Source organism: Triturus cristatus, chromosome 2_1 (genome assembly GCF_964204655.1).
Source record: "Triturus cristatus chromosome 2_1, aTriCri1.1, whole genome shotgun sequence".
Classification (NCBI taxonomy): domain Eukaryota; kingdom Metazoa; phylum Chordata; class Amphibia; order Caudata; family Salamandridae; genus Triturus; species Triturus cristatus.
This window is the reverse complement of record NC_140581.1, coordinates 980609357-980626266: the sequence shown is the minus strand read 5'-3', so window position 1 is coordinate 980626266 and position 16910 is coordinate 980609357. Positions and strand designations below refer to the sequence as shown.

The following is a 16910-nucleotide window of genomic DNA, read 5'->3' as shown; positions in this document are numbered from 1 at the left end:
AAGGTACAAGGAGCACTTCGAGTATTTGGAGTGGATGGCAGAGTTTACACCCCCACCTTCATATAGCACTCACTGTGCTAAGCAGAGGATGTCCCCATTCAGTATTTAAAAATCCACAACAGTGGAAAAATACTTCCCTCAGTATAAATGTTTTTAGAATAGATCGGTTTACATGCAAATAAAATGTCATTCAAGTTTTGGTTTTAGTCAAACAAACCGTTTTCGGCAACAAACAATGCATATACTCCACTTTGGTCTAGCGGGATTTGATCAGTAAGTCTCCCTAAATTACAAACTTATTAACACGTTGAGTGACCTGTACTTTGCCATATCTTTTGTTTTTTACGATTGTAACTCCCAGAAGCTGCATTTGAATATCATTGGAGCCCTTTAGAATGTAACTACAAATACCATGGATGTGCAGTCTCCAAATGGATGAGCTAAGCCCATGCTGCAGAGTTCCGCAACCAATCCAGAGATCTCAGGTGTGAATTTCTGAGGACGGACTCCAGAATTGATAAAATGGGGATTCATTAGTTGGACAGTAATATTACCAAGTGTTTGTTAACCAAATGAAAGGTCAGGTTGAGGATTATTAATGTTTTGTTTTAATCAAATAAAAAATGTTGGTTTAATTTTCTTTAGACAGCAATGGAATGTAGTTTAACCATAAAACAATGCATATTCTGTGCCTAGCACACGTATCTCCCTCCTACATGGCTTCATATGTGCAATTGTTAAACTCATAACCTCTTTATCATGTACAATACTTGAAATCACTGCATTAGTTGCTCCATGTTCCCCAAAAAGTGGTGAAAAAATGTGGGCAGAAGCAATGTTAGATTAGCAAACCTCTGTCCAAAAAAATACTTCTATCAAAACGGTCACTTCTCGGATTCCAAGATCACTACAACAACTGCACATCAGGTCCCTGAGGACAGCTGTAGTAATTCTGGTGGAGATTTTGTCATGTGCTGCCTCTTCTTGTCATTCATGTTTACCATTGCCTGAGTCCTGATTTGCTAGCTGTTCTAGAGCTATGTACCTCGCTTTGCCAGTCGCAAACACAATCTTGTATTTATTGATGACAGCCTAGTACAGCCGATGGCCTTCAACTGCTTGGATCCCTAGCCACACATCCCTTGAAAAGTTTAGTGTGGGTGTCTCTCTCTCTCTCGTAGATTACACTCTCTTGTTTCATGTATCTTATGTATTTGTCTTCATACAGTGCCATGCCTTTCAGGCCCTAGGGGGTCACCCTTTATGGGGAGGGCTACTGGTTTGGTCAGTTGGTGTTGCTCTGCTCCAAACCTGGATAATTTCTTCTAGCAATTGTAAGGCCATTAGACAAGTGCCAAGCCTTTAACCAGAGCCTCTTGGCACATTCCATTTGTTAGCTCGTACGTAGGGAGATAGACTGAGGGTGGGCTAGGGATAGGGGAGAACACTTTGTGATTAATCTCTTCAATGGTGCCAGATTCCAGTGCAACCACCGCACTCCTGTAATTAAACTTTGATCCTTGTGATGTATATTACTTGAAAAGTCCCTCAGCTCTGACCCTCTCTCCCTGCTGTCTCTGTCACCGGATTTGCTCCTGGCACTGATGGGTGTCTGCTGGACACTATATGTCAGGCATATATACATGGGGGGCCTGAGGAGATTTAATGGGCCGTCGAGGGCACACTCCCCTATTATAGAGTCAATATCACAATGAGAGCCCTCGGGTCCGGGGTCACGCAGGGGTAGTGCAGTTGCTCCCACTTCTGCCCTAACCCTGAGTGACCCCGGACCGGAGGGCTCTTTGTGTGATATATTGTCACTATATGTTGGAGCCAGTGCTCTGGGGACCTTTCTTGGCTCCATTCTCAATCTGTGCATCTCTTACTCCGCCTCTCTGATCGACATTAGCAGGTGTCCTGTTAGACTTGCAAAAGCTGCCAAACTGAATTCACTGCAGTGTGGCACATTGCTCTGCTCATTTGTTGAGTTTCCTCATCTACACGTCCAACACTAAAGAACGCTCCCTTGGTATCTTCTTCAGTTACACCTCTAATCTACCACTGTGTTGCCATTTTATGGCCCTGGTCCTTGGCAGGGACCAAGCCACAGGGCACTGTGGCAGAGTTCATTTAGTGAACCAAGTAGGTTATTTGGAGAGTTAATAGGGATCCATAGCATTTCTTAGAGATATTATTACTTTAGGTGATAAAGCGCAGGATGTATCTGAGCTGGTCTTTTTTATGATACAACACAAATAATATGGCTTCTGCGGAAATTGAATTTAAGATAATGATAATTTGTAGTCATATCTATGTCAATCTGGTACTGAAATGTATTTACAGCGACTGTTAACAGAAATAGAGAATGTGATTAAATGTGATCTTTTCTCTTTCTTTCTTCAGCCTAGTGTTTTGATTGTAAGTTACAAGGAGTCTGCTAAAGCTGCTACACAGTTTGGACCTTACAAACAAGCAGAATGGCGACCAGACAGCACAATGATTGTTGTGGCGGTAAGTACATCATTCAGAATTTATACTTTTCAAGAAAGTAACATACGTGATACGTGGTACCTGTTCTTGAAGATGCCTGTTTACTAATGCTTCAGCTATTTAATTTCCTGTTACAGCACAAATCCTTCCTTGTTGAATTCTTGGAAATGCCTAATTATCTTTACTGTATTGAAGGTGCTTGCTTCTCCCGTTAAACTGCTCTAGCTGCTTTTCTAAGTCTGCCCCAACAGGCCGCATATCAAAATCCCTTAGCATTAGTTTTCTGTGCTACTCTCTCCCAGTCTGTCAATATTCTGGTTGGATCTGCCCACTCCACATAAGTCCAGGAAAGAATGCTGTTTTTACCCAAATCTTCATAACAAAATTATGGCCAGTGTACTTCTCTGATTTTTTGTTTGCTTTTCTATCTTATTAAAAAATGTTTCTTCTTTGTTGTAGTTTTGAGACAAGTTCCATTGTTGAAGGGAGTAGGACTGTTAACTAGATGTCAAGTACACCACCTCTCTAGTCCTTGATGGTTATGAAAAACACTGTTGGCTTTGAATTTTTTCCTGCCACTTCTTTTTAGTTTAGTCCGGTGTTCTAGTTTCTATTGAAATTCTCAACATATCTGCAGATTGAAAAACGTCCCTTCAAAACCAATGCAAGGATGAATCGTTAGAGTGGCTCATAACTGTTGTCTCAGCATCGCATTTTACACTGTTGTGTTATTTATTGGGTCTCACCTTATGTTTTTATTTTTTGATGGATCGTCTGCTTCTATTCTGGTTGCTGTGTAGGTGTATGGACCGACCCCCATTTCCCATGCTCTTTAAATCCCGTGATACACCTCGTGGAAGGGTTCATGATTTAAGACTCACAAACTAGCTTTGCATAGCCATTGCATTGCAATATTTTGATACTAATTACTCTGGTATGGTTCAGTTCACGGTGATAAATGCAGTCAGACACATCTGGTGGAAGTGGTGCAGCTTGTTTGAAATTACACCTATTAATAAACGTACTTCACTTTGGGGTCAATCTACGTTTACCGAAATACTTAATGATAGCATTTCTAATAAACTTGGCATCTCTCAGAGTGAATAACGTAGGTTAGCTTTTATCAAGGGGACGAGGGGATTAAAACATTTGAAAAGTGACAAGGGAAATGTAATATTCGTAAACATGATTTTTTTTTAAAATACTTGCAAGTTAGATTTTTTTTGATAAGGTGGATAAGAATATAATTGGGATCAATGGGATCAAAACAATAGAACAAGCTTTTCTTGCCAAGATGGGTATAAAGATTAGAGATGCTTATAAGATATTCTCGGATGCTGTAGATGAGGATTCAGATGGCAAATAGAAGGAACGGGAAAATTAGGCATAGAAAAACAAGCGCAAGATATCCAAGATACTATAGATAGCGGAAATACAAACTTTATGGCAATTAACTTACGCTAACAGCAGTTAAAAGTGCTTAACAGGGTGTTTTACACCACTCAGAAGAGCCAGCTCCGATTTCCTCGGATGCCTATGGGGAGGGGCATACGTATATCACCTGTATTAAACTGAGTCATTTCTGGACTCGGGTTGCTAAAGTATATACATCCATGCAGAGCTAGATGCAGTAATTTCAGCTAAGAGTATAATGCTGGCATCATGTGGTAATGTATTTTTTTTAATATCACAAACGTTATTGGGTTTCAAAAGACATAGCATTTAGAATTATTTACATTGACTCAATCATGCCATGCAGAAGCATATATAGTATTTTTCAGTAACTATATGTCATTCTCATCTATTCATACGTTATAGGCGTGAGCTAAGGCAATTTCAAACATTGTGTTCCCCAAAAGTATATGGCAATAACCAATTTTCAGACAGAACAGTTCCCCTTCTCCCTTCCCTGTAACTTGACATTCATCTATTCAAGCATGTCTTGTTGTAACACATTAGGTAGCAAGTAGGTCAATTAGCGAATATACCCTTTGGTTCAGCAGTTAACAGGAACAGTCTTGGGCGTATGGCTCCACGGTCGGTCCCTACACTCGTGCAGTCGTGGGTGGCATGCAGCAGTGGTTGCCCATCGAGGACAAGTGACGGCCAAAACTGTCACACATCTAGAGTATCACAGCCGGCTTACAAGTAGCAAGTAACAAAATTCAGGAATCTGGTAATTCTAGGCATCAGGTGGTAGTGTATAACATGAGAATGCCTGTAGCCATTGCCTTGCTCTGTATAGCCCAGTATTGGATTAATTCTACACCGAAGAATATCAGTAAATGGTGGCTTCGCCTGTTTCACTTTTACAAACTTAAAAGTAAGTCCAACAGATGGAATAAAGCATTTTTCAAGAAAATACAGTGCAACAGAAGGAAGAAAGCATTTTTTAAGAAAATGTAAAAAGCATTTTTCAAGAAAATATAGTCCAACAGATGGAAGATAGCATTTTTCAAGAAAGTGGAAACGAATAATGGAAAATTTAATTCTAAGAAAGGTGCCCAAGTCAAAGGGAAGATGTTTGTGCGGGTATATGTTTAGTTTTTGGCTATAAAGGCTTATGCTAATGTACTGGAACGTATTTATGCATATTTCCTTAAATAAAAAAAATAAAAAAATAATTTTGCGTGCAGCCTGTTTAGAAATAGCTGGTAAGTTAGTGATTTGGCAGTTTCTGGGGCTCTTCTTAAACACTGCTAGCAGAAGGTGCATTCTCAGGGGCTCTGAAAGACTTTTTGATTTAGTGTGTCTAGCCTTGTACATAAATCATGTAGATGCGCTTGCAGTTGGTCTTTATTTATTTTGTATTTTATTTCAACATGTTTTATTATATTTTTTTTAAACAGTAACACATTAGTAGTTCTGTAACAGGGTTTGCATCGCTACATCAAATTGCTATTTGTCTATATAATTCCTTGCATTCCCTACCTGTCTTAATAATCCAGAAAGAAAGGAGCTTGAGAGCTAAGGGCTGAAAGAAGAGATAGAAGACAGGCACACGAGAATTAGTGCTTATACTTTTCGTCTGACATTGGGTGTGACCATTAGAGTCCGGTTACATTCTTGCTGGGGTGGAGCTTCACTTGGGGTGCCAGGATGTGTCTCCCCCAGCCCACCACGATTTTTCATGGGGGCTCAAAGGAGTCTAGGAATGTGTCCAGGGACCCCCACATCCTTCTTGAGGCCGGTTTCCAGGGTGAACTCTATAGAGACATGTTGTCGGTTCCTCTAAGATGCGTGATCCAGTTGAACCATCATTTGTACGATGTCTTGGAAGTGTCTTTCCAGTTTGTGAGGACCGTTTTCACTGCTGCTGTCAACAGTAAGTCCAGAAGGTCCCTGTCCTCTGCGGACTTCAGTTCAGTGCACATAAATCCTGTGGTGATAGTGTAGAATTCTTTTGTTAGAGTGCAGTCAAACATTTTATTTAAAGATTTCAAATTTATTTTAAGAGCTGGGCAGTACAGGATAAGGTGTGCAAGATCCCCTTTTTCTTTGTTACAGTTCCAGCATATTGCCTCCTTCATGAGTCCTAATGAGTGTAATCGTGCAGGGGGTCCAGAAAGCCTTGTAAAGCAACCAAAAGTTAGTTTGTGAGAGCACTGGGGAAATCTTATTACGTGAAGCTGACGTCCATAGTGTGGCCCACTCTTGGTCATTGAAAATGGTTTTACTTTGATTATTCCAGTAGGCAGCTGTCTTGTCGTTAAGCTTGGTGGGTTTAGGGCGGAGGAGTTTGCTCGGATAAGCATTAAAAAACTAAGACTGGAGAAAAACTAGGAGGAGTAAACCTAGCAGACGACAAAACTTTCCAATTAGCGTTTCTAGCAAAACAAGGCTCTTACTGGATAGCGCCGCCGGATGGCTACACACCGGCATGGTTGCAGGTGGAGAAAGCCATCCCAAACAACCTAAGCCCTCTCGCTCTGCTAACAGCAAACAGATACCCCTATACCTCAAAGCCGATCTTTAAAAATACTAAAATCGCCCTATTAAAGGTAGATAAAAAGCTAGAAAACAGCATTAAAGGGTCGAAAAACGAATCACTCTGGGCCAATAGCAGGATTCTATACAAGGGGAAAAGCTTAACCTTTGAATCATGGGTTGAGAAAAGGATCTGCTATCCCCTTCAATTAGAAAATGAAAACTACCCCATCACCTTCACCGCCCTCAAGGAAAAACACAAACTAAATGATATTGAATTTTATAACTTCCTAAAAATCAGACCAGCTTTGTCCAAAACCAAATTTTTAATCTCGCAACCCTCAATCTTCCAGCTCGTTTCTAAAATAAATAAATTACGTCACCAGGTCTTAGTTTTTATTTTTTAAAGACCTTCATGATCAGTATGTTACTCGTGGTAGGGAATGCTAATTTTAAACGAAGATAGAAATAAGCAGTATTTATTTAGCATGCCTGTTCTTTAAGATGGCTAATGTAAAGCAAGATTTCCACAAGCACCACTCGGCTCCTCTCAAATTAAAACAGGATATCAATGGTGGACCGCGTGGAGCGTCCCGCGATCCGGTGAAAGACATTTACAATTCAATAAGGTTATATTTACATTCCCAAATTTACAAGTCAAGGCAAATAGTTACATAGTAGTATCTCAGGCTTAGAGGTATTCGGATTCATTTACTGCTGCTTGGTTATTCCCACAACTGCAACCTTTTGAACTTTTCTTAATCTTTCAGCTCTGTGTAGCTACTGTTATGTCTGCAGAAGTTCCCCTAGTGGTGCTTGTGTCGTCCATATGCAGTGTACATAAGATGAGGTGTCATTTTCCACAGTTGTTCTTGTCACATAATGGACAGATAGCTCTTGTTTTTCTTTTCAGGGCTGTCTCTGCTAGCCTGTTTTAAGCCACCATCCCGCCGTCAATGACTTGGTTGTTATTACTTAGTGGAGGTTTGGATGTACATGGGTTGTACACATCCAGCAGTTTCGGGCAGCGTTTTCCAAGTTAATGACATTTCCACAGGAGTGTGCGAGTCTCATCTCTGGTAGTGATTAGCAGATTCTTCTTTTGTTGAAGTTGTTTTAAACGAGAAAGTCATATATCTCTTTCCGAGGGTGTTGCTGAACTTAGTACCTTTCTCTATTGTTAGTAGTAATGGATAACACAGTAGCACATTCTGGCTTGCACTGCTCAGGGCATGTTAGCGGGCCCTTAGAACTTCCAAAACAGTAGATATGTGTTTTCTCCGAACAATGCATAGGTTTCCTGCAAACCCAATTTTAATTCATTAGGTTTTACAATATGAATTTGTGCATTTGCCACACCTGGTGTAATCTTGGTTCCGGGTTTGACTACAGGCTGATCTTTCTTATTGACATAGTATTGGTTTTAAAAGTCAAAATGTATCCTGGGCTTAAAGCAGGCTTCTGGCTTTGGCATCCCGTAGTACTAATCCATAGCGGATATTTCTTGTACTACGACTGCCCATTTGTGTATTTAAAATACCATTAGGCTGGGGCAGCATCCTTTTCTCACTCCCTGGTTCTGTTCAAAAGAATCTGTATGTTTAAATTCATACTGTGTTTTGTTGGAGGGGAATAGAATTATGTGCTACTACTATATCATCACTTGGGCTAAAATCAGTCCTCTTTCACGCCATTTCTGTGAAGGAAAATTCCGGAAACTGCTGGGAACCACAAAATTCCCTCCATCCAGCATTCCCACAAATATGAGGAAAAGTGTGATTTCAGCCAGAGGTTATGGTTTGCAGGGTATTCTTGCTGTGAAAATGTCATGGGATCTGTAAATCTCGCAGCATCTCGTGTTCCCATGGGAGTCTCTAGTTTTCAGAGATGTCTGGGCTTAGTAGCTTTGTGGAGGCTGAGCCAGGACACAATTACTACAGATATCCCTATCACCACAATGAGTTTATTGCAAGGCACATTTTTTTAATTCTCCATGTTGCATTTTGGAGCCTTTCCTGTCCATGGCTATAGACCCAGTCACACAATTGGAGTACTGTTTTTATCTTATATGGAGACGTATGGGAATACAGAATAATAGCCCGTTGGTTATTATCAATTGAATTTATCTAATTTCTTGGCTTCAAAATGTAAGCCAGTAGGGAAGAATGAATACATTTTGCAAAATCCCTCTGAATTACTTGATAGCATAAGTAAACTCAGTGTTTTACAAATAACCCCTGTTACTAAACTCGGTATCTTTGACACAAGTTAACAATGCATAGGTGTCCTTCATACCCATTTTTCATTCATTAGGTTTTACAATATTATTTGCTGTGTGTTTGGTACAAAATAGAATATCATTCTAAACTGCAGCTCAGTTGCTGGCTTGTGTATTAAATGCTTTTGTTCAACCAATATGCACCACATATCCCTGTCACTAGAAGCGTCTAGTGGACATAACTGTATATTACATATTGTTACATTTCCATTTAAATCATTGCCACTTCTTTTCTTTTTTTTTTTTTTTTACTACTTATTTTCATTCTTTTTTTATTTCCACAATTAGCTTCTTTGGGAAAACCATGAGAATCCTACACAAATGATCCCTTCCTGAATTTGGAATTTTCTTACCTTTCTGAAATGTATAGCTTTCACTGATGGGTTTCCGCCTCATTCCACTGCTAACTGCAAGTGGGTAGAAACCATAAAAATAGGAACATTTGACTGATAGTTATAAAAATGAATAAATGGTAAAACAATAGATTTTTGTTTTACAACTATGCTTGTTCCTGAAAGCGGGGGAAATGGTGATCTTAGCACAGCAAACCCATGTTGTTTCTATTTCACAACACTTTCTTCCGATTTACAAAAAAAAAAAAACTTTTGCTATACTTTGACAATTTACTTCACACCCTCCAAGGGAATCCACAATCCCTGTGTACCTTTGGCATCTCCTGCATGTGGGAGAAGAAAGGTCGCAAATATGGCCTTTGTACCCTTTGTGGAAAACAAGTTATGAAGGCTTAAGCATAATGTGTTCAGGACTGGGGGAAAGGAAGCCTCAGCAGCTAATATACCCCTTATTATTATAGTGAGGTATTTAAAGTCTCTACGTTTGACTATTTAAGAGATAGTCTAGAAGTTTTGGATTATTTAAGAGAGAGTCTAGAACAGAGGTCTTCAATATGTGGGGGGGCTGTGAAGCCATGGGAAGGGGGTTGCGCATTTCCCAGCCTTACTTCTGCCAGAAATTTGGAAAAAGACAGTTGTTTCCGGACGGTTAATCAATAGTTCAAATGCTTCAGCTGGAGTATCATTCAGGGAGTGTCTTATGCTGTAAAACTAAAGCCGGTCAGACAGCTAAACAAGGTTTTCTGCCGGGGAGCCTGCTTGACTGAAAGAAATGCAAATGTGCGCTACGAGTTAAACCTGCAAATGTAAATGATGCGTGGGAGCTGGTACTGGCTTTAATTGATCGAATCACTGTAAGCTTTGTGATGACAAAGATTTATTCTTTTTGATTGGTAGAGCAAAGAGTTAACCATTGAGCTCTGAAGTGCGTGCTTTTAATTGCAATTGTATTTATATTTCGCTTACTATCCCTGAGGAGGTGTTGAAGGCGAGTAACCAGCAAGAAACAGAGAAAGTCTGGGGTATGGAATGCGTGCAGGACAGAAAAGAAATTGTGGCGAAATGTGTTGGAAGAATAGGAGTGTTTTATTTATAAAATGTTGGGAGTTTTGATGTTAAACAAAGGAGGGAAGCTAGACTGTTGGGGAGGGCAATATTAGGCATGGGAACGGGTTAGAGTCAAGTGTTAGTACAATTGTAGAGAACCAGTATGTGCGCCGGATCGAAGGTTCTTGTTTCTTGTGAGGTATGCATTCTTCCAAATAACGCAGTCTTTTCCACAAAACTTAAGCAAGAGTCAGTCATTTCCCAAGGTGGTAAATTTGTTTTCTGAATTAGCCACGTTAAGAGTTTAAAAGGAAGCAACTTAGGAGTATAAGAGACACAAACACATACCCAGAGAAAGAGCTCAAACACCCGGTAATATGCATTACAGTTTGTTGCTGTAAACTGTCACTTACCTGGCAGGCACATTACTAATTCATGTTCTGACTTTCCTGCAGCTGACTTTTTATCAGAGAATTAGGATCCCTTTTGCGTTTTATGGTAGTTGACAATTAGTTAAAACGTTGGGGTACTTCAGTATCATAGTCCAATAAATTTTCACAGTACATATCAATGTACTGAAAGACCCTACATAGAAAAGGTGTTTCTGAATGGACAGCTGAGCTCTGAAGTGCATGTTTTGCATTGTATTTACATAGCGCTTACTGTCCCTGAGGAGGTTTTGATGGGACAGTTGTGTAAAAACAAATTGCATTACTTACGGTATGGGTATTACTAAAATCTATGTTTCGGAAGCATAATTTTATCATAAAGCTTTTTGTAGCACTTTATCTTATACTGTGTGTAATGCAAGTATAGAATAATGAGTTACATATGCAGCCCTGCCAAGTACCACGCATCAGGCGTTAGAAGAACACATTTCAGTGTGGTGGTCAGCATCACCGCACTGAAATGTGAAGTCACGCATTTATAGCGCCTCCTGAAGCTGTCAAGTCGGAGCGTTATAATTAGCAGAGAGGAAAGCAGTTGTGGTTGAGCTGCTCTGGCAGCTACAGAATCATGTGACTGACAGAGACTGACTGATTGCTGCAGGCTTGGGGGCTGACTGAGCAGCGCTCCGCTCCATTAGACCTTCATGTGGCATAGTGGCGTCTTGGAGACTACAACACAATCACCCAATGCCAAGATTGGGATTAATATAAGGTGGGCTGCCCGCGGTGCAAGGTGAGCGTGCAGAAGTTATCAGATAGTTTCCAAGTTAGAGTGGAGTTAGGAGCCCCTGCTGCTCGCATCACCATTGTACGGACAGCCAGTATCAATCTCTTTTTATGGTCTGTTATCAGGCTTCCCATAGCTGCCGGGAGCTGCTCGGGTGCTGTGTTTGGGCGCTGTGTTTGGGCTGGACCACTGGCAATACAGTAAAATATAAACAACAGCACTGGCCTGCTGAATACAGCGCATGGTAATCGATTCCAGGCCGTGCTAACCTTGCTTTGTTGTTTTCCGGAGCAGCAAGTCATGACCATGATCGATTAACATTGGCAATAGCTTTCCTTTCCCTTTGAGAACATCCACCACCAAGGAAGGAACTGTAGAATACCCCCTTTCCATCCTGCGCCGAGCCCACCTCCTCCCTCCCTCCTTGTTCCAGAAACTAGCCTGGCCAGACTCTGCCTGCAGAGTCTTGAGTGCTGAAGGCCGCCCCAACACCCTCAGCCCGCAGGTACCTGTGGCCACCAGACTTTGGTACCGGGCCCCGCCCGCCGGACCTTTGTTTATATTAATTATTGTTAATTACCTTTACTATAATAGCACGTGACTCACCCGAAGGGTATCTCGGCGCTGCAAGTATTTAACAAACAAAGCCCAGGACCCCCAGTCCAGTTGGCCACGGCCTGTGAAAGCAGCTCTCTACCAATGCGGCCCCAGATCTCTGCACATGCACACAGAAACTAAGCTCCAGCCTCCTTCCCACAGCAGTATCCCATAGCTCCTGAATCAGGACCGGAGCAAGGCCATCGAAGTGCCATAACCAGAGAGAGCAACTTAGCGCGGTGGTAGTGAGTGTCACTGCACCAACCAGGCAAGCCAACTCTTTCAGCAGCACAGAGAGCCACCTTCAGCCAGTCTACAGCCCTACTGCCTGCAGCTTTAGTGACCCTCTTCTCAACAACCTGGTGAAAGACGCTCTGCCTCATCCTGGCACCGCAGGAGGACACGTCATGGTGGCACAGGTGAGAGAGCAATGAAGTAGCGCAATGGGACGTCTGTGAGAGGGTCAGATGGGGTGAATTATGGCTGAAAGAGCAAAATATTCTGTATTGTTGCGGTACACATATCGGGGATTTATGGGTCTTGGAAGCACGCTGGAAACCGGGTCCAAGGGAGTGGTTGGGGCCAGTGGAGGGTCTGTCACAGCAGGCGGCCCTGAGCTTGCCCTGGAATGGAATGGATGTTCTTCGATTTCAATGAGTTCAACTGTCATATGGAGTAAAGCTTTATCTATAACATTAGATTGGGAAAACACACAGGAAGACGATTTATAGAACACTGGTAAAGTTATTGTTTAGAAACCACGTAGTTTGGATGATTCTGGACTAAACCTCATAGTTTTATGTCTTGTTTAGTCTCATTTTCTTCTGATTCTGTGCTTGTTTAAAGGGCGCTTGCTTAAAATCCTCATCATTTCACTCGCCGTGAAAAGTCCTGTGGACTCCGATGTCTCCAGTACGTGCTCTGACTGAAGCATTCAGTCAGTCAGTCAATTTAACTTTATTTAGTTTGTTACAACCATAAAAGTGTACATTACATCTGTTTCGTCTATTAAAATACATATATAAAATATATCTCACATTCATCATAGCTAAAATAATCCATATCCTATAAAATATTCTAAAATTAATAAAACCAGGTGATTCCTGCGTTTGTACCTTTACATCCAGTATTTCCGATAGATCAATTGCAGGACTGATGTCTTTTCGTTGTGCCATCTCATAACAACGTTTGCGTACCCATACAAAGGTTACTCTAAGCCCTTAAGAATCGCTTTGACCTTACACATAAATTTCCCCATGGCGCAAGCTATGTCTAAATTCCTCATTTCCATTAAAAGTTCAACAGCTTGCATCCTACTCCTTATTCTGTATTTTATGAATATTGGGCGTAGAATCTCCTTTCGTAAATCTAAAAATTTCATACAATCCAATAAAATGTGTAGAATATCACAGGGGGTCCCCAAAGTGCAAGTGCATTTCCCCCTAAGATCTATCATGAGATTTTTCACCCCATTATTCATATAACAGGGGTTTATCCCCATTCGCACTCTTAGCACCTCACGTCGTAAATAGTGACTTGGTAACCTATCTATATAAGGGTAATGTTTATCCTTTTCCCAAGCCAAAATCATATGTGATACTGAAATTTTTCGTGAGAGATACTCCCGGTCATGTATGCATGACGTATCAAAACCCAATGACCTGAGTTCTTTCTTATCTATTCGGGGGTGACCTAACTGCGGATCCAGCATTAAACCTAGTATTCCATACGCTTCCTTTATTACAGATTTTGCCTCTTTTGCCCAGGACAGCTCACTCATGGCAATTTCTGCTTTACACCACTGGGAAACTTTATGAGACTCCTCTGCCCCTAAGCGCTGCCAGAAGCGTATTAGTGTCATACAGGCTGTTATGGCCCATGAGGTGATTCCCAACTCAAGCCTTGCTGCTTGTACCATTGATGATTTTGGCAGCGAGAACAAACTTTTTAGGATATTTCCCTCTTCTTTATCCCAGCTGGATTTTCCGCTTAAATATAGTACTTCTATCCCGTACAGGAATTGTGGCGGAACCATTGCTATATAGGCCTTTATAACCGGCCTATCCGACATCTCCCCATATACGCTATTAAATCTTTTTAAGCCCTTCACAGACGCCGCTGCCCGTATTTTTAGCGCTTCCAGATGAGTATTCCATTTTAGATTACTCGTAAACCATATACCTAGGTATCTATACTCCGTAACTCTCTCGAGGCGTTCTATACCAAGATTCCATTGAAACTTAGTTTTATTCTTTCCGAAGCATAACATTTTTGTCTTCTCCATATTCACTACTAGTTTTTTATTCACACAGTAGTCTTTAAACCTATTTAATTTTCTCTGGAGACTTATCTCCGTCAGGTCCATAATCACCAGGTCGTCTGCATATAATAAACAGGGTACATGATTCCCTCCCAGTTTCGGGCTAGCCCCTCTGACCTCTCTTAATTTTTGAGGTAGATCTGCTATGAACAGGGAAAGTAGGGGGGCAAGTACACACCCCTGCCTCAATCCATTTCCAATTTGTATCCTCCCTGACAGACCTCCATCCTTATCCAAAATTATCTGTGCCCAGTTTTCAATGTGTAGGGCTTGGATCAGTGCTAAAAGATCATCCTTTATTTTATATCCTATCAGGGTTGTCCACAACTGCTCTCTGTCCACAAGATCAAAAGCCGCGCGGAAGTCCACAAAGCAGCAGAATAAATTACCCCTCTGTTCTATCGACTTCCGCGCTATGGCCCAGAGAGCAAAACATTGGTCCACCGTCAAATGTCCTTCTCTAAATCCTCCCTGTTCTGGGGGTACTATCTGATTATCATATGCCCAATCCTTTAGCATACCTAGGATTACTTTGGAGAATACTTTTTCGCCTATATCCAGGAGGTTTATCAAGCGGTAATTTTTAGGATCTTTTACATCACCTTTTTTTTGTATTGGCCTAATTATCGCCCCTTTCCAGCTATCTGGGAAAATTCCTGTAATCAATATCCTCAGAAACATCTTTGAAAAGAACTCGGCCCACCACTCAGAGTTCGTTTTTATAACAACTGCTGGTAAATTGTCCGGACCTGCTGCTCGTGTTAATTTTAAATTTGATATGATACTCTTAATATGATCGGTGGAGAAGTTCTCTTTCACATTTTCCCTGACCCCTGGCCAATTATTTGATAATATTTCCTCTTTCCTTGGCCATTTACCATAGATTTCTTCAAGGTGACTTTCCCACTTATCTTCCACAACCGAACACTGTTGGGTCCCTACAACTTTTCCCATACATTCTTGTATCATTTTCCAGAAGCCTTTGATATTTTTATCTTCGATTGCCTCCAATAAATTCATCCAGCATCTATCTTTATGGGATCTTTTTTTTGCTCTAATGGTTGCCTTATATTTCGTCCTTAATTCCTTTAGTTCATGCAATAGAGCATCATTATAAGTCTTTCTTAGGCGTCTTTCTTTCTGCCTAATAGTGGCTTTTACTTTTCTGCAGTCATCATCAAACCATGGTTTACTATTTGAGGGTGCTTTTGGTCTATTTTGAGACCCATTGTTACCCAGTTTAATATTAATCCTAAGGCAATCTACTAGTTGCCTTATCATATCCTCATACCAGGGTAAATCCACTCCTGCTAGTTGATTTTCTATTTCCACTAGTAATTGGAGTGCACTCAATTTCCTTATGTGGTCATCACTAATCCTAGTTGTCAGCCGCTTCGGGTATTCCACGTCTACTTGTAACACTTTTTGCCTCTGCGGGCCCCTGTTTACTTGTAGTTTTATCATCAGTGGGTAATGGTCACTACCATCTGCCCCCCCTACTTCAAAGTGTTTAATTAAATGAAAGCTCCATGCCGGAATAAATGCGTAATCTATGGGGCACTTTTGCTGCCCTATTTTAAAAGTACGCTTTGCAGGCCGATCTGGATCCTTTCTTCCATTTATACAAAACAAACCCATACCCCCCAGCAATTTACCGAGCTCCATATCTTGGTTTGAGCTACCACACCTAGGGAACTTAGCAAACTCTATGTTATATACTCTTAGCAGCTCCCTCTGCCAAGAGTCGGTTTTTTGGGGGTCTAGTCTGTGGTTAAAAACACCCAATAACAATAACACATCTCTTGGGTATGTATCTTGTAAAACCTCCAGGTCCTTTTTCAATCTTTCCAGGTCTGCTTTATACTCTTTTATTTTGCCTTTACATATATACACATTTACCATGCATAAACCTTCCCCCTCTGCATTATTATTCAATAACAACACTCTGCTACCTAAAGCCCAGTTACACTTGAGTTCAAGTGGTTCTATACTTTTCGCTATCCTTGTTGAGACCAATGTTATCTGACCTCCTGATGGTCTCCCAAATCTATTCTTTTTTCCCAGCTTTACATGGTATGTGAAGCCTTCCATAACAAGGGTTTCGTCGCACAGCCAAGTCTCCTGTAAACAGGCAATATCGGTCTTCCTTAGAATATCTTCAAAGTTTTCATGTTCACATATTCTTTTATATCCATTAACATTCCAAGAAATTATGGCTAGGCTGTGCAACAACCCCCGTTCCTAATCAACTTCACTCAAATCCCCAACTTCTTCTTCATCATCCGTATAAATAATCTCTCCAAGTCCATTTCCTACCCAGGCGTCTACCTCATCCCACCCTAAATTTTTAGGGGTTATAGTGATTTCGAGGGCTTCTTTCGTGTCCCGACTTGAACTAATCATTTTTATTTGCCTTTCCCACAACCCTGCATGATTCCTAAGGAAAGGTTTCTCTTTTTTGTCGCTCAGCACATCCTCTCTTTTTACAATCCTTATTCCTTCCCTTTTCATCTCGGCTTCTGCCTTTTCCAGCGCTACTTTTATTAGTGCTGAGTGGAGTAAAACCTTTGTTATTTCTTGTCCTTTGGTATTCATCAGGAACCCCACTTCAACTGTCATATGGAGTAAAGCTTTATCTATAACATTAGATTGGGAAAACACACAGGAAGACGATTTATAGAACACTGGTAAAGTTATTGTTTAGAAACCACGTAGTTTGGAT

At 41.0% G+C, this 16910-nt stretch overlaps 1 protein-coding gene across 2 annotated transcripts in view; it reads left to right on the top strand.

Annotated features, from left to right (window-relative positions):
* RIC1 (RIC1 partner of RAB6A GEF complex) overlaps nt 1-16910 on the top strand; it is a 730678-nt gene that overhangs the window by 157576 nt on the left and 556192 nt on the right. For both annotated transcript variants that reach the window (XM_085634197.1, XM_085634186.1), the window contains exon 2: nt 2404-2511. In XM_085634197.1, coding sequence (XP_085490323.1) covers nt 2404-2511 — 108 coding nt within the window. The remainder of the gene's footprint in view (nt 1-2403; nt 2512-16910) is intronic.